At 41.9% G+C, this 19,385-nt stretch overlaps 1 protein-coding gene across 7 annotated transcripts in view; it reads right to left on the bottom strand.

Annotated features, from left to right (window-relative positions):
• svep1 (sushi, von Willebrand factor type A, EGF and pentraxin domain containing 1) overlaps nucleotides 1–19,385 on the bottom strand; it is a 102,597-nt gene that overhangs the window by 41,484 nt on the left and 41,728 nt on the right. For all 7 annotated transcript variants that reach the window (XM_086198119.1, XM_086198117.1, XM_086198118.1 and 4 more), the window contains one exon: nucleotides 373–531. In XM_086198119.1, coding sequence (XP_086054245.1) covers nucleotides 373–531 — 159 coding nt within the window. The remainder of the gene's footprint in view (nucleotides 1–372; nucleotides 532–19,385) is intronic.

The raw sequence follows: 19,385 nt of genomic DNA, 5'->3' as shown, positions 1-19,385 counted from the left end.
CAAGACCACCTCCTCTCAAAGGTCTCGATGCGGCTGTTTTGGTCTGCACCTGAGTGCAATTATTGTGCTCATACCAAAAGTAAACAAATTGCTCCTTGGGGGGAAAACAAGCCAACGTCTGATTTAAACAGATTGAAATGCACAGGTGTGAAAACACCGTTGAGATAAATCACGGTGAGTTGGGACCTTAAATCTTATTTAAATACTTGCAGTATTAAATTTCAGCAGTGATTCGTTCAGTTCCAACATTCCCGCAAAACCTGTTTGTCTTTGCAACCTTGTTTGAAAATCCTTGTTTAAAATAGCAAACACACAACCATCATGTCTGCAATTTAACAACTGGGACGCTTTATATGGTCAGGTTCCTCTTACCCTGGCAGCTCATGCCTATTTGCTCGTAGCCTGGTTTGCAGACACAGTCACTGACGGAGGTGCTCCCAGGCTGGGAGGTATGATGCGGGTCGGGGCAGGAAAGGCAGGTGCTCAGACCTCCTGGTGTTCCCTCTGGTTTGTAGGTGCCGTGTGGACACGCTGTGAGGAGGAGAGGAGATGCTGATGAGTTATCATGTCATCAAAGGTAAAACAGGGTGATGGACATGCTGCTGAAAAGAAAAGCTGCTTCATGACTGCGAAGAGGCAGCTAAGAAAGCTTCGTGACTGGAACTGAAAAACAGCTGTAGAGATTTATGAGACTTTGATCATATTCATGTCTGGACATGCAGTGGTGGAAAATGTGGCGAAAAAAAAAAATGACAACATGATCTCACTGGCTAGGTAGAAAAGACAGTTCAGCATCCTAATTATTCCAAGCAGGGGAAAAGCGTTTAATGGCGCTGAGGACGATTTTCATTTCAAAGAAATGCAACAATCAAAGAACGGTTTATGAGCATCTAAAACTATTTATGGCTCACATGTCGGCACACATGATCTGCATTAGGACGACACTTTAAATCACCTGCTTGCACACACATACACACACACACACACACACACACACAAACAGAATCATAACTCAGTATATTTCCTTTTCACATCACTTGAGTCAGATCAGAGGAGATGCTGTAAAGATGGAGGTCACATAAGGGTCTTCCAACATTCTTCCATTCATCATCCATCGCTTGTTTTCCAGAGGAGTGAAAATGAATGACTGAATCCATCACCCCGATCTTATCGGGGGTTGAAAGGTTACTTTCACACAGGGTTGCTCATTAATTATCTGATCCAAAGCGTGATCCAAATTAGCCGATTATTTTTCTCTGATGTCATCCCCGTCGAAAGCCTGCTGATGTCATGACATGCTTCAGGTTATCTACATAACATCATCAGCAAAAATAACCAATTTTTAATTACTGCCAGGCCTTATTAGCTATTTTATGCATAGTTGAACACAATCAACGAGTGTGCTTTTAATTCCCGCAGCTCTCAGTGATTACTGGCACACTTGAGGGGGAAAACCCCTCGTCGTCTGAAGCCTGTTTCTAAAAGGATTTTTCTTTCGCGCTGTTTTTGTTCTCGTTTATTCGGACTGATTGTATCGGAGTATTTTTTAAATTGTGGTTTATAACAATATCTTAAATGAAATTCAGACTGATTACAGAGAAGTTCGGGATGCAGATGGTATTTATAGATACTTTAAATGCACTGTTTTCCATCCATAGCAACAGACTATGCTGCCATGAATTACTGCAAACTTATTGGATTACCTAATTTAGCAAATATGGATTGGGTATCCGTATCTTACGAAACGAATATATTTCTTCATTAAATTTACAAACCACAGATGAGAACGGTGGTGGTGACTGGCAGTGGGATTTACAGAGATGACGATTGTCCCTGGAAAAAAAAAAGAAGAAGAAAAGAAAAGCATGAAAGCAGAATATTGTGGGTGGTTGAACGTCACCACTTCAGGGTACTGCTAGGGAGGGGGGGGGACACAAAACGGTGTGTGAAATTGATGATTAATGAACACCACTGTGTCAGCGTTAAGTGTGTCATTCAGATGTTCCAATACTCCACTCTAAAACCGTAGCTTCACACAGCAATGCTGCACTCAAGAGTGACATTAAAATGTATTTAATACAATGGGGGGGGGGGTGTCAGAGTACCTCATGATACACTACTATCATGGTACTTTGCCCGTGATTGCCTAAGTACGATGCAGCAATTCTGTGATAACCGATATAATTCATCTCAAATCCATCTAAGGAGGTCTGGGGTCGAGGACTCGATGACCTCTGGTAGTTTTGAAGGAGTCAAAGGGTGCAGAGATCACAGGTGACAGGTTGACAGGACGAATGACTGAGATCAAAGTTAGAGATCAAAGTCAATGATGAAGAAATTCCAGAGGGTTTGTCAGGAATGTCCTGGCCCCGTTTGAATACACAAAACAAAGGGGCGGGGCATGACGAGGAGTGACAGCATATTATGATTGGATGATGGAAATTTATATGCAATAACATGCTGGTATGTGAAATAATAACTATCTGCTACATTTTACACTTACACTTACTAAATGTGCTTAGGTACTTTTGTTTAGTTTTCAATTGTACAGTTTTATTCCAATTATTTTATGTGCAATGACAACAATGGCATTGAATTGAGGTGTACTGTGACATCACACAGCCTATGCCACGCCCCCAGCCCCCCAAAAATGGAGACTGGTACTTGGGTATCCCTAAAATGACAAAAACAGAGATTTGAAGTAATTTGATTAGTCAGATGGAACAATGTTCAACAGAGTACATAGTTAACGTGGTGTTTTAACACACCAGATATTTTGATTAAAACAAATACTTTGGTACCAGAGCGTCAATATCAAATGAAGTATAAAGATATTTAGTCTCCATCCTATTGCACCCATAACCCTGACAAAGAACTACATAAATAGATGATAGTTACTACATCTTTTCTGAATACTGCGCTTTGAATAGTAATATTGGACCACTGGGAAAACTGCTTTTGTTGTGTTTGTTACTGCTGTTTTTGAATAAAAAGAGAGATTGGAGGACAGGGTGAGTCTTTTGAAGGCATCTTGGATGGTTTAATTTAGTGTTTGTGCACTTAAAACAAGAAAATCCAAAACTCTCTCTCAATCCACACCCACAAAGACATTCGTACACGTCAAAAAGTGTGAAGGAAAAAAACCCATATGTATCTCCAGGGGATATCTGTGTGGGTCTGAGTTCAGATCAAGACATGTTATGAGCTTTTCTTGTTTTGTTTTTTTGGTTTTTTTTTTCAGAAGGAAAGAATTGCCTTAAAGTAGTTAACATGTCTGCATGAGCTTATGTAATCCATGTGAGGAAAAAAAATCGACAGGCAACTTTGATTAAAAGCAGTACAGTAAGTGCAACAGAGACTCCACAGTACTAATATTCCTCACAACTCATTTACTTGCTGCTAAGTCAGAGGCCAGGTGTGAATTTACACTGCTGAACAAACGGCAGCCTGAACTACACTTTCTTTGACTTCTTCTTCTCTCAGCAGACAGCCAGCGCCAGGTAAGCCAGCAGATGTTAACCGACTGTAGAGCAGGCGATGGCTGCTGGCACTGGAACACACCCAGTATCCCACATCAAACACACACACATCAAACACACACAGCAGTACCACGTGGTATACCTGGAGCAGACGCAGTATCCGTGTCAGTCTGTCTACAGTTTTCATTTAATAACAAAAGCAGCCATTTACAGAACCTCGGGAATCTACTTTGCAGCTTTAGTGAAGCTTTCATGGGAATTATTTTTAATGTCAATAATCGTTCATCTGGAGCACAGCAGAGGAAAACTGTATCGAAAAAATCTAAAAATTTAAATTCCTGGCAGGTTACATGTGCTGGCAGGTTGAAATGTACACAGACAGCTGGAGGAGAATATACAAACACAGCAACACCCACACACATAGTTAAGAAAGAGCAGACCTGGCGTCTGGCTTCAGGAATCAGGCAAGAGAGGGAGGGGGGGAGAGGGATGAACAGGGAGGGATAAATGATGAAACAACAAGCAACCACGAAAATGAAATGGAAAAGCTGGAAGGTTAATGTGGAGAAGACTTTCTTTTCGAAGTGTATCGCTTCTCCATGACATCAGCCAAAAGACAGACCCCATACTGACACTAATTGGTTTGGACCCGGTTGCACCGGTCTCAGTTACACGGCAGCCAATGGGTGTATCTACAGACAGACCAGGACTGAAGACTACCTGGGCTGTACCCCGGCCTTCATTTAGACAGGAAGTAGAACGTCGGCACGCCAGATGACCATAAAACAGAAGGAGTCTGCCGTGTCTGTGTGGATGTCTGCAACCACATGGAGTCGGTCAAAGAGAACTACTGTAACTGTAATGGTTTTAGGATGGTAGAGGCAGCCTCAGACGATATGTACCTAAAGTTAAAGCAATATTTGAGTCATAACTAATAATGGATTTAAATTATACGTTACACACTCACCTGCTTTCATATTTTCTTAATCTTATGAAGTCTACCTTAAAATGAGGAGAAATATTTCTTTAGAAAGCACTAGGAGAGGGTGAGCCTCCGCCAAGGCAAACTAGCAGCCCCCTTGAGAATATCTGGACTAATTCCAGAGCTAGCTAAAAGCACTAAAACACATACTTATCCACAATGTTGTTGCTGTCCACCACCAAACAACAACGCTGTGTAGTTTTGATGGAAATCAAATCTCATCAGGTAATCTCCTCAAATGTAAAATAAAACAGTAAAATCCTCTCAACCTCACAGTCCTCACAGTAACCAACCAGTGGGTTCTTATTAAGGCATTCCTGACCAAATTTGACATGGCTGACCCCCAAGGAGGACGTGTGAATAAACTTGTCATTTCCTGTTGCCACAAGGCGGCACTGTGACTCATTTGGCTGAAACTTTTAGGTAGTCTTTGTTGTTCGATGCTGCAATCCTCCACCAAGTCTGATGTAGTTTTTGTGCGATCCTGCGCTACCATAAACATGACCTCCTTGGAGGAGGAAATAAAGGAAGAGACCAAACAATGTTTGAGAGGAGAAAGGAAAGCTATGGGTTGACTGAGACAATCTTCATTTTCCCTTCAAATTAAACTGACGGCTGACTTTGAGTCCCTCAACCTCTGACTTGAGGTCACCTCGGCCTCCTTTTAAGGGACAGCTCTGGCAATATGCCGGCGCTTGTTTCCGTCAACAGTTCAACAGATCCCAATGAAACACCGAACAGAACAACGAGTCAACTAACAATTACAAAGTAACTGGAATCTGACATGCTGCAGCTGATTCACATGGTTCAGTCAGTTGGACCACATTTAGATTCCTCCTTTTACTCATGCTTGAGTAAAATGTGATTTAAGAAAGCAAATATTGCAGCCATTTTAAAACCCCATTGCTAAGAAGTTACACCCTTCATAAAACTTTGGGTGCAATATCCTAGCCAGACTGAGAAAACAGGAAAAATCTGTAATGCTTCATAAAAGAGGTACATTGATAATGGTTAATTAACCCTTAACTACATGGAAGAGGGCTGAATAAGCCTGACTTAATCATAATCAAGCATTAATTAAAGCTCTTTCTTGACCTTTATTGGAAAGTGCGGAACATTTTTCCCTTAGGTAACCCTAATCCGAACCTTAAACCCTACTAGAAACATTAGTTAACCATTAGTTAATGGTCAACTAAGCATTAACTAACTGTTATTGATATATCTTCATTGTTAGGCGCTACCTGAGGATATTTAGAAAGAAGCTATTGGAGGTAAACAAAAAGAGCACCAGCCTGACTCTTACCCATATGTCTAACAGCATCAGGTCCAAAGCTAGCCTTGGAATAAACTCACAGCTCATGTTAAGAGTTATAACAGGAAATGCCCTGGAAGTCAAAAACCAACAAGGTCAAAACCGAGTGCAAGCCACTTCATCTGTTAAAGTTCTCTCCCCTAATATGAAGTAAGTAATTTCAACTGGCGGACGCGTCTAACACGGCGGCCAAAGTTACTATCACACGAGAATCTCTCACGTCTCCGGGGGCATGCTGTGTTCGATTAGCCAGGCCTAAAAACAGACTGGGACGAAAATGATGAAAGGATATCCAGAGGGAGCGCGAGAACATCTGCCTCCTCAGCCACAATGACAAACAGAGTGAGAGGGAAGAAGAGGAGGAGGAGGAGGAGGAGTGGTTTCCATCTGAGAGGGATATTTTCTGCTTAGTCCAACAAAATCCACAAACACACATGCAAGTAAACACGCAAAGAGCGTTTCCCACCTCTTATCAAGAGCACAAATCATTTAAGTGAAAGGGAAAAACTTTCAAACCTTTTGACTCCAGTCACACAGAGACCGTAGGACGGAAACAATCCTGTGAATGTTTTTGTTACCGACTCATTATATCTCTACGTCCAGTCAGGTTTGTCGTCTGACTATTTATTCTGACTTGTGTTTTCCCATTTAATATTTGTGAAGTTTCGTCTCCTGAAAGTTTTGTTGAAAATATGTGGATATTTCCAGAAGGAGGGTAGAACAAACAGAAAATCACTTTTTTTCCCCCTCTGTACTGCTCATTTATATTTCTGTAAAAAAAAAAAAAGAAGGGTAAAATGTGATAGATCTCATAGATAAGATCACCAAAAGAGAAAATGTTTCCCTTAGGGGTTTTTTTCACATCTATTTTTTCTCTTTTCTTAAAGAGAAGATGAATCGAGAGTCGACTGGATGAAGACTTTTTTTTTCTTGCGTTTGTGCTTTTTTTTCTCTCTTCCACCTCAGTATTTTCATAAAGCCAAACGCGATAAATATTCATAGAAGAGCACTTTGCACACCTGCTTTACGAGACAGGTGCCTTGTATAATAGTGCACTTAATAGTGCATTCATTTGTTATGGTGTTAGACCTCCAGACGCAATCAAAGGCATGAATTCTTCAAACAAAATACAATAAATATGCAAATACTGCAATGCTGCCACCCTTTATTTAAGTACCTTTTGAAAAACTTAACTCTTAACTTATACATTGCGTGGAGAAGTAAATTGTTCCCGGTTATTATTCGAAATAATTTGTGCCAACATAACAGTTTTGATATTCCAAAGGGTTTCATTAAAAAAATATGGTAACTGCTCAACCATTAAATAAATAATTTGGTAGAACTAACATCTGGTTTAAAGTTGGAAAAGGCTCACGTAGATCAAAGAATAAGTAAACAAGCCTAAGAACATTTCCTGGTATCCGATTCCAGGGATAAATTCTGGTTGGTATTGAGGTTCAATATCCAACCTCACTGGATGAGTAGTGTTGCCTTTAATCGCCGCCACCGTGTGTTTAGCATGGCGTTGCTAAAGAAAGATATAATTTCACAGTGCATCGACCGAAAAAACATTTCTATCAGAAACATAAGCATGACTTTGCCTCTTTTATTTCAGATTAAAGTGACAGAGCTTTCTTCTCGCCTGTCCCATCTGCAATTGGCAGCGTTTTCTCTCAAGACTGTCTTAGCTGCTCTTGTCATTAGCTCTGGATGCTAAGGCAAAAACAAATGTAGGGTCAATAGGATCCCAGTCCTGTCCGGACAAGCTAACAGAGGCTAACTGAAATCCAGTATGAAGAGCAGCATTGATTGGGATGGAATAGATCTGATCAACAGCACCACTGGTAAACAGCAAATAGGAACAGGCTTTTTTTTCCTCCTTTGACCCTGACGGCCTGGCATGTTCTCAGTCCGACATCTTTAAAGCCAAACACTCGAGACATGGGGAAGTCTGACAAATGACGCGACAGGAAGGCTAAATCTGGCCCCTTGTGGTCAAAGGCCCTCTCACACAAGATATTTTATTAAGACCTAAATTCCAGGGTAAAACAATGTTAGCATGCAAACTTTTCCCCTTGTAACTGAAACCTAACATGAGGTGCATAAATAGACGGTGGTAATGGATAATTAAAATGTATAGTCTGGCCTGTATACGATCACGCAAGAGCCTGACAAGCATGGAGACATTGAGCTCACATTAACACCGTCTGTATATACATGTACTCGGTCTGAGTCTGCAGACTATACGCAGCTCACGCTGAATTCTTCTGGACCACCTGAGGAGCTGAAAACAGAAGGATTTAGGGATATGAAGAATGTCAAGGATAAATCCAATATGCGCAGCCACGGTTTGACACTTTAATCCAACACGGGAAGACCACACCTACATATCCAGCTTTAAAACTTTGTCGCTGCACCAGGTTGGTTTAAGTCACTGGTAAGACTTGAGATGTTTGCTTGAAGTTGAAAGACGATGAACACGAGCCAAATGTCTTCATGCAGCCAGTTTACACTCAGTTAACAAGTTAAAACCATTACAACCACAAATCATCAGGCGACAGTAATTTTTTTCTGATATTGTATTTTGGCCAATGCGTTTCGTCTCTTTTTCACTCCACATGGACTTCACGTGGATGCGACCGAAAGCCTGATCAAACACAACTGATCAAAACTAGTCAAAACAGAAACCAGAAGCTTCTCTGTCCCAACATTTTCTGTATTTACATACAGAATAGAGACTGGAAGCTCCTGCTTCCTCTTTGATAAAAGCTTCTACAGCTATACACGTTAGTGCTTCCAGCACTTATAAAACTACAATTTGATCTACTTCCTTTAAAACAGGAATCTTCCAGAAGCTGGTTTCAGATTCCAGAGAACACCCGGCAGCTTTGGTTTGGTTTCTGTTGAGGAAACACCTTACCGAGACAGAATGAATAACGACTACTAAGGCTTGCAGTGTGTCCATGTTTATACTGATGGGGGTCACAGGTATTTTGACCTCAATACATGGGTCACCTGAAGCGGAAAAATTGCAATGCTGGCTCTAAATCACCTTGGCAGGGTCTCATTGCTCTGCTTTCCAGCTGGATAAAACCGGCGGGGGTGGCCATGAGATGTGGCTACTGCACAGCTGTCCACCTACACAACCTCCATCTGGGATAGGGGGGACCTCCATGGAGCCCCTGTTCCAAAGAGGCAATGTGATGCAAGGGAGAGGAAACGGAACTGAGGAAGTTCAGCGGTTGCTTAATATTCAATCCGACTCCCAGAGGAGTATGACTTCACCACAACTGCTAGATACCTCTTACGGCTTCCCAAGGACATGGAGACCGTCCTGCCTGCTTATTACAGACTCCAGGAACGCTGGGATTCAACTGGAGAGCGTGAGGCGCACCACAAAAAACACTGTGCAAACACAGGCTGGTGCCCAGACTGGTGAGCGTGATTACAGACATCAATGTGCAGAGAAATACTGTGATAAAAGGTTATGGTACATCCACGGTACTCTTGGGACAAAGAAATAACACCCGTGACCACGTTAAAGTGAACTTTTTGGGGGAAAAGTGCAGCTTTCGTTCGCATCACATTCACGAGCATGGCCGAGAATTTGTGACAACTGTTATTGTTTACATGTTGTGTGCAACGGAAAAAGGGGGGGAAAGGGGCGAATTTCTCCTGAGTCATTTGAAATTCCTCCATTGACCTTTGCACGGATAAATATGCCAAATGGCATTTATTTCTGGAAAATGATGTCGACTTTCAAGAAATTGGTGGGAACAAAGGCGAGGCAGATGCTTCTCTTCCACAAAGTTGTCAGGAGGTGACTTCCTCCATCCTAAACTGGTGACCTTTGACATAGCGTGTGTCCCTCTTCATCACCATTCTTCCCCATTGGAGGAGTTTCAGTCACCAGGTCAAGCATGCAAACACACACACACACACACACACACACACACACACACACACACACACACACACACCGGAGATCAGAAAATGAAAGGAAGGAGGAACTGAACAAGTGATGAAGAGGGTTGGTAAAAACATCCAGACAGGAACATGGTGGATGGGAGGAGGCCAAAAGCAACCACTTAAGATGCGAAATGAGAAAATCATTCCACCTGAAACTCCCACGGGTGCATTTTTTTACGGTGAAATTACGTGTGAAAGACAAATGGACGCATTGTAAAAAAAAAAAAAAAAAAGTATTTCAAAGACAAATATTTGAACAGTCAAAAAGCGAGGCAAAGAATATTGTGCAGTTTATCATCCCCGGGCGATGTTTTGGCATCAAGACCGGATCAGTAAAATAAAATCTCATTCTTGGCTGCAGATAGAATAATAAGACTTTTATACTGGAGGGGTTTTATATAGAACATACATGAAGTGCTGCAATACACAGACTACTTCCAGTAGTATGTCACTGCACGTATTATTTCTCCAATATGACGGGTCACAACCTGCGGGTTTGGACCCCCCACGGGGGTTGCCAGTTGTCTTGTGGCAAGCAAAAATGACATATTTAGACTTCAAACTCGTGACGTTCTCCCACAGGACGTGACGTAATCCCCACGAGTATTAACTATGAAAACAACAACAAAGAAGTCCCAACCATTTAGACCTGACTACACACATTCAACCTTATCGATCAGATGCGATGTCTAAGTCATTCTGGTATTATTTACTGATTTTTTTTAATATGTGATGACCAATAAGGCAAATGCAAGTCATTTTACATGGAGGGGGGAAAAAAAGATCTAAAAATAAATCTCTCTTTTGCAGACTGAGAAATATAAGCATTATATTTTACCTCAAAACCATTCAGGTGTTAGGAGGCATTTTTTCTGCTGCCTTTTTTAATTCCAAACGGATGAATATAAACCCTGTCAAACTATAGAGTTATACGGATTTCTTTCTACATGTTACTAGTCCAACAACTTCATTAGTCTGAGTGCTTCGACGGGCTTTTATATTCATGTTCTATAAATGAGTAGTACATTTTCTACAGGGCGGAGTTTCTCCAGTTGGTTTTGTCAAAAAAACTTATAAATGCCTGCTGAAATCAATAGTCAACTAATGACTTTATTGAATGTACACTGGCGATAATTAATATTTTGAGTAACGTGTCAAACAAGGACATCAAACATTCCCCGCTGACGCGCCGTCTGTATAATTTTAAACAGAACATCTTTGATTTAAACAGCTGATTCTTGTTCTTCTTTATTTTGAAAAGAGTGAAAATAGAAATAAAACAGATTGTGAAACAGCGTGACAAAAATCACAAGAAAATGTATGAAGTGTCAAAAACATTTCAATTCATGGACCCTATGTGTCTGATAAGGAGCAGCTCATTTGTTCCCACCCCTTCTTGAACTGCAGACAGTTACCTGTTCAAACGTAGCGATTGGAATATAATCGATCAGATAATGGATTTGAGAGTCAAAGCTTGCCATTTAAAGGCACCGGGTGAGGTTGTAGAAATGTTGTGATGGCTGAAGATTTTAATATTTATGGACAAAACCCTTGCCAGCTGCCAGAAACAGAGCCACGGAGGACCGTACTGTATATGTGCGGCAATGACAAGTGTGCTTTCCCATGGTGCCCTTGGTCACCCCTGAGGGGAGGAATCAGATCAGAGCAGATTTAACAAGGAATGTTTCTGCTCGGCTGAGTACGCCTCAGTAAAAGACTCATTTATGCCTGGTGCACCTGGTGACACGGTAGAGTAGCTGGAGAGAGGTTCTGGAAAGGGGGGGGGGGGGCGGGGGGGGCAGCGGTGGCAGCGGACAGAAAGAAGAATGAAGGGATGGGTGGACGGAGGAGTGTTAATGACACAGTGAGGTTCTACTGTGCACCACTGGCTGTTTCACGGCTGCTTGTTTTTCATGCTCTCTTGCAGGGTCTTATTAGGCCCTGTTTATAGTCCCGCTCACCCCCTTCCCTCCTTCATCTTTGTCTCCTTTTACACACACACACACACACACACACACACACACACACACACACACACGTGACCTCAGTTTAAAATACAAGTCGTGTCTGCTTTACTGCATCCGTGACCTACAAACACGGCAGCAGTAGTCATCAATTAAAGCTTTTACAGACCTATATGTGTCATTTAATGAGGCAACGGGGGCTGAAGCATGTGGCGCTGAGGGAGGGGCCCGTACGCATTTCAACACTGCGTTGCACTTTAAGAGTTATGTCCACAATCTGTTAAAGCAAAAACTTCAAACACTGAATGACATGAAAGACTGTGCGGACACCTGAGGGCAGCTCTGACGCAGGGCCCTTTTAAAACCCTCAGAAAAACTCACTTCTAGGAATTTTTGGAGAGCGGCCACATTTTCTTTCAGTGGTAGTTTCCTCTGCTGTTTTTGTTTCCCCCTTTTATTTATTTATTTTTTTTTTTGATTTTTGGTTTGTCTGTCCGTCAGATTGCCACGAAATATCAGGGAACACTTTCCTGAAATTTAGCACAAACGTCCAGCAGGCGTCAAAGATTGCCAGAAAAAAACATTGGCGGGCAAAGAGCAAGTCAACCGCCGCCTCAGATCCGTCCCGTGTCAACAAGAATGTCTCAGGAACACCGTGAGAGGATTTCTTCACATTTGTCACAAACATCCACCTGGACTCAAGGATAGACTGCAACAATTTTTAGGAGTCAAACGTCAAGATCACTGTCAGCTTACGTGTAAATGATATCCGTCCCACTGTCATTAACACAAAATCTGAGGAATGCCTTGAGGACATTTCTACAAATTTTGAACAAAATTCCACTGGGACCCACAGATGACCTGAGAAGGTTTTAGTGGTCAAAAGTCAAAATAACGGTCATGTCACATGTATGTGATATCCGTCCCACTCTCGTTAAGAAAAAAAAAATTGGCAGAACAGTTCACTGGGACTTAAGGATGAGCTCACGTGTACATGATCTCAGGAAAGCATTCAGGGAATTTCTTAAAATTTAATTCAATCTTCCAGTTAGGCTCAATCGTGGAAGCATACGACCGCAATGAAATGTATCTAGTTTTATCTTTGTTTCACGTTGATGATATGCATCCAGTTTTGGTTTTTTTTTAAATAATTTTTATAGTTTTAGTCTTCATGATCATCAGTTAGGAAGCATCTGCCAAAAGAACTGCAAAAATCGCTGTGAGACATTGCTTCATGCAGCAACATCTCAGTGTGTCTTGGTTTATAGAGTGTAGAAAACGTCAGCAATGATCCGGTACATTGGGAAACTATAGCAACTACGCTGGGTCAAAGTGGAAAAGTGACAGTCGATTTATGTTTTGGTGATAATTTTACTGGTCGTTTGCTTGTGTTTCCTGGCCTTGCGGGAAAAATTCTGAGAAAATCAACCAGAGTGTAGAATTTTTGTATTGTAGTGAAAAAAATGTAAATACACAGGATATACGGTAAGGTGGTGCAGTGGTTAACACAGTCGCCTCACAGCAAGAAGGTTCTGGGTTCGATCCCCGGCTGGAGCAGGGATCTTTCTGTGTGAGTCTCCATGTTCTCCCTGTGCCTGTGTGGGTTCTCTCTGGTACTCCAGCTTCCTCCCACAGTCCAGAGACATCAGGAGAGGAAGAGGTTAATCCAGACTCTAAATTGATTGTAGGTGTGACTGTGAGTGTGAATGGTTGTAGGTCTCTGTGTGTTGGCCCTGCTATGGATTGGCGACCTGTCCAGGGTGAACCCCAGGGATAGGCTCCAGCCCCACCCCAACCCCCCGACCCTTAACAGGAAAAGCGATAGAAAATGGATGGATGGATATACAGTAAGGTGTGTTCACTATCTGAACCAATTTTGTAAGTTTTTTATTCCTCTGTCGACACATTTTGAAATATCTTATATGTCTGTCTTTCATTGAGATAAAATCAAATCAGAATATCATAAACCATCCCATGGGCTATAAATCTGTTTGTGGCTATGTTCCCTATAAATAATGTTTATTACAGGGCTGGTTATCGGTAGTATTTCTACTGCCTCTCTGTCTGGCGGAGGGCCAGCCCGATCTTTGCCCAGTCACTCAAATCTCTCCATCCATTCACCACAAAAGACGCATGGCTATGGCCAAAGAACCACCTCCTCACTCTCTTCACCATGTAAAAAACAAACTTCTAACCAATCACATAAGCGGTGAATGGTGAGTCTTGACCCCAAATGTTGTCAAAATGCTCCAAGGCTGTTTGACCCTTACTGATAACTACGTCAGAACTGGATCAGAACTCAAGTTGAGTAACAGAGGCTTTCATTTTTAAATGAAAACATAGAAGGGGAAGAATTTGGACAGAGGAAGGAACACTGTACAGAAGCAGTCAGACTCCGGTGGGAATTTAGGATTTGTACAGTTGGAGGAAAAGTGTTCACAAGAATGTTTATGTAACATGCTGAAGAAGCAGAGAATATTCACTCCTTTGACAGAAATACACCAAGTTAACTTTTGAACAAATTTAAGTGCAAATCACAACAACTGAGCAAATAGAAGGCTGGTCTGAAGTACTGGGACACTTTCATCCGTGTCCTGGCATCCATGCTAATGGCTGTCAGTTGGATGTCCAAAATGTTGGTCTAGAACAAGCTCTGATTTTAGGCCAGACCCACTGAAAGGTTGACATTTTGGTCCGTAACAAGATCTTTTAAACCTTTCACTCTCAGATTTTCGATCGCTACTCTTTTTTTTTGTTTTGTTTTTTTTTAAATACAGGGAAATCAGTATAGGTGTTTTTCACTGTGTCTTAAGTTCAGTAATTTTGCTAAACACAGCAGAACTGCCCTGAAGGCACCATGAACACAGCTGAAGCCCAAATAGCCAAAGGGAAAGTAGGGAATTGCATGGTCCCTGGGACCAGCAATTCTGCATGACGAAGTGCATCGTGTCTGTTGTGATTATCATAATTTTCTGGTTGCTCGTGGGGTCCGAGTCCACCGTCCAAGTACGGTCCCCCCCCAGGGAACCTGGCCATGAAACATATGATGAAGAAACACGCTTTGCTTTTTCCATTGGTGGATTGAGAAGTATGTTAAAGAAATATTGCAAGCTGACCTTCTGCCTGGCTTCGTTTTCGTGCGCATTTCGCAATATCGTTTTTGAACCTTCATTTTAAGGGTTGGTCTTTTAAAAGAGAACATTTGATCGCTTTGTTTTTAGTACTTTGGCTGAGGACTAACATGCTGTAGTTATAGTTCTGAGAAGTTTGAAGAGCTTCTCCACGCAGGTATCAGTTGAGCGATGAACACAAAGCGCCTTATATAATGGTGCTAAAATCTCACCACTGTAATGGTTCATGACTGCAGTGTGGTGATATAAACGGGTTCTGCGCTGTTGCCTCCAAAGACCGCCATCTGGCATGTGTCACATCCTTGAATGTGGTAAATGTAAATGGGTCAAAGGTGTGTCAGCATGTGAAGCACAACAAACTAACGTGGCGGTGTGTGTGTGTGTGTGTGTGTGTGTGTGTGTGTGTGTGTGTGTGAGTGCCACGTGGTAGCGCAAAAAAATAAAAGGCCTGAGATGGAGATAGTTGATGTCAGCTACATTACTCTTGACTCACAAAAACCTCCTTTGTAGCCATTTTACATTTTGACTGTTCTTTATTAACATTGGACACCTCTGCGTGGCAGATCAGGCCACACAGTGAAAGCTGAGGAAATAAATAATTGCAACATTCCTCTCCTTTAAAAACATTCCTCCTTAACATTAACCAAATTCCACTTCTTGTCAGTTCAGTTCCTCTGTTTGGTTTATGTCCACTTCAAGGATTCCCATTCTGGAAACTTTTCTTTTTTTTTTAGTGTGTTCACATTAAGACCACAAACATTTAGACTACAGACACAGAGAATTCCTATCTTGTCCTAGCTGACACAATCCCCTGCCCATCCACGGAGAGACACATCACCTCTGTCACGTGTCTTTTCAAACTGAACATCATTATCCAGTTTCGCCTCGATCGACATGCTCTTTCACACTCTCAGAATTCCAGGCTAAAGGCCCATCTATGTGTATTTACTCATTTTCTGCAAACAGATGTGTGATTGTGACTTGAAGTATTTCTAGTACAATGCCAAAGTAGACAAAAGTGAATGAGATGGATGAATGAGACTTCCACAGAGGTTTGAACCACGTGTCATGATCCTCAAAAGTGGATACATTTTGAATACTTAAGAGACTGAGCTGATAATGAAGACCATGATGGAAGCAACTGAAAGGTCCAGAAACAGCTAGGAAGCTGATATTCAGTAGATTGTTTTGTCAGCTCACTGTTGCCCTGTAGGCGGGACAAATTTGATACTTTTGGGGTTTTTGACTGCTAGTTGGAATAAACCGTTCTACGCCGTTGTCATCTCAGTTCAGTCAGTGTCTTAAAAGGGAACTGTGTGCGTATCCAGGCTTTTATTAATCCGATAGAACAATATCCCATTCAAGAAGTGAACACTTCAAAGTAGAGATGATTGACTAATAACATGTTGTGTTTGGGTCAATCAACTAGCGTATTATCATCCATAATGCGGTATTGTGCAAATACACTGTAATACCAAAAGTGTTTGTGTATTTGCTTAAGCCAACATTATGCAACTGGTTCACCCACGAGTGCGGCTAGAAAATCTTTAGTATCCAAACCACTTCCACATTAAAATGAAAGCTACTTTTTTAATTCCTCCTCCTGATCCAGGGTTGGAGCTTTGCCTCAGGCCATGCTAGCTCTCCTTCTGCATGTGCCGTTATTGGTTTTGTTGATGTTTTTTGTTTGTTTGTTTTGTTTTTAATCAATCATAAATTACCATAGCATTTTTAATCACAGGAAAGAATTTTTTTACCAGAATATAATGGACAATACTGTACAGCTGTTTGGTGGGTACATGCAATTGATGCAAATTGTGATGTTTTCCAGAAGCAAAGTGTTTTTGTACCTAAACTTTACCAGACCTTTACCGTTACAATCAATGCCTTTACAGCACATGATGTTTGGATGAGTCGGTTTCGTGTGTTAGTTTGACTAAAACTGGACGTTTCAAATACGCGTGAACACATACTTCTGACTAGCTGATCTTTTTACAAAGTACCACATCTAGAAAATATGGTTGGAGATCGCTTCACTCAAATCTAGACGCTCTACACACTTTCCATAACTCCCCTTATGGTATTTTACCTGAAAGCCAAACAGCACACAGTCGGGGAACATTGGCCAGGGGCAAGGGTGAAAAGCAACGTTTTACATGTTCCTGTTCTCCTCGTGTACGGCACAGTAAAGCTGTTCATTTTGCTCTGTGGGGTGTGCTGGTAAACCACAGATTGTGTAAATATTAATTGCTTGCATGTTTGGTATGTGATGCAAAAGGTCAACAAGCAAGAATGTCTTGCTGGGACCAGTTGGAAGGGAGCTGCTGTTCCAGAGGCAAACATTCTTCTGTCAGTAATTCTACAGGTTCATGTATACAGGGATAATGATAGTAATCGTCAAGCTGCTATTCCTATGGCTTGATGCACGCTTGCTCATACACACTCACACAAGGTCACACTGTATCTACAGCGAACTCAGATTAGACCCCACAATGGGCATCCCGAAGCAACACGGTGATGGAAACAGTACAACCCAAATTGGGCTTCCTTTCCTCTGTCTCAGTCAATGTAGCCCACTAGAATACGGAGGCACCATCACGGCTCAGATGTCAACAGGATATTATGCAATCTAATCCTGCAATAACCACACGCAGCAGCAGAGGTCGCCGGTGCCACTGCATGAGCAAAAGTTACATTTGTTACTTTAATCCCACAACTCAAGGCTTCTGCAGAAGGGCAACTTCATATGTATCTCATGTATGATAAGGGAAGTGATTTTGAAGATGTGTGAAACACGAACACACAAAAGCACGCAACAGACCATTAATGATACATGACCTTCAAGAGATATTTGTATTTTTAATTCACCCCTATCCTGCATTGTATCGCGGTTTTCTTTCCTTTCCTTCCCACTTTCTTTATTTATTTCATGCTGTCTTCTGTTCTCTCTATCTGTGCCCCCCCCCCTTCTTTCCCAAACATCCAGACCCGTCCAGAGGGGAACAAAGGCGGTGTTGACACCACATTAACACAGTCCAGAGATCCTGTCATTCTCTCAGGCTACAGAAGAGGCTGATAAGCTGTATGTGTGACAGGAGAAAAACATGTAACACCCCGGGACCCCCACTTCAGCCTGCCTCTCACTCCGTTTAACCACTTCCCCATTCCTCTGGTGATCCTTTGTGATACAGATATCGTTGGAAGCTTGAAGAGAGACAACAATATGCTATTTGGCTTGTCAGAGTAAACCAAACTCTGCTGGGTTCATCATTCGTCTCCATCTGCTGGAATTCCAGTCATGTTTGGTGGAAGAGGCTGTTTCACTTGGCTGTTGACACATTCACAAACAACACTGCTGTACACTGTGGGGATTTGGTTTCCAACAGAGACTTTCAGTCAGTGATAATAATCCACTTGCAGCACTGAGGCTCTTTCATAATTTCAGACGTGAAAGCTGTACTTCACCCGAGAAGTGTTTTTAGCCTTTCAAGTTCTCATAAGCGGGTGCTTTGAGCTCACTAAAGATTTGTCTTTTCCTTTCTACATCACTCCTTTGCGACTCTTCCATGCGTCAGAGCCAGCCACGTATTTTAGCTTGAAGCTAATGATGACTGCTGTTAACAGCAACTACACAACTATCTAGTCGGATGCTCAATAATCCACAAATACATTCATTCGAGCTAAAAAAAAACTAGCTATAACACTTCCAGTTCAGTGGCAGACCTTGAGAAGCTAGCGCATTCAGCTGAACGTTAGCGCAGAACTGGAAATGTTGAAGTTTGTGTTTTAGCTCAAATCGAAGTGTTTGTGGATTACTGAGTACAAGGCTGAATAAGGAGGGCTTGGATTAGACCGGACGATGTGCTGGGGTGTTTATAAAGTGACATTTTTTGGGAAGTTTTCCTGCTGTTAACCATCAAACGCCATTAGCTCTGAGCTAAATATATGCGGCTGGCTCTTTCGGCATTCTGGAGTTTCAAAGAGGATGTGGATTATACCGGAAGATGTGGTTGAGAGTTTGTAAACATTTTTGGGCGAGTTTTGCTTTTGTTAGCCATCAGCTGCCATTAGCTTCAAGCTAAATATACATGGCTGGCTGTTTCAGAATTCTGAGTTTCAAACAAGAAAACAGGAGGGGAAAAAAACAAAAACACCTAATTGAGGACATGAAAGTGAAGTATAACTTTAAATGTGACGACAAAGTCCAAAAAGCGTGAGACGTCTCCAAGTACAGAGTCTAGACAACTAACCCACCTGAAGCCACACACACACCGACCTTCACACAAACCAAAGGAACTCTGGCAGCAGCAGTGTTGCAATGTGTAACTGTCTGCCACTCAAAGACCCTGGCAATCAGTGGAGCACACCGTGTACCCATAATTCACACAACACTTCTGGTTCAGCCAAGCCCATTGAGGTTAAAGCAACAGAATTGTGTGTTTCTTGGTTGCTCTCACCACAAACCTAATTGGTTTTGGAGCCACTGTTATATGAAAAGAACCTCATATGTTATTAAAGAATAAAACCTTCAATAAATGCAGCGTTAAA

This window comes from Aulostomus chinensis, chromosome 24 (genome assembly GCF_037954235.1).
Source record: "Aulostomus chinensis isolate RoL2024-O1b breed Wild chromosome 24, RoL_Achi_v1.0, whole genome shotgun sequence".
Classification (NCBI taxonomy): domain Eukaryota; kingdom Metazoa; phylum Chordata; class Actinopteri; order Syngnathiformes; family Aulostomidae; genus Aulostomus; species Aulostomus chinensis.
The sequence above is the reverse complement of the archived record's forward strand: the minus strand, read 5'-3'. Positions and strand labels throughout refer to the sequence as shown.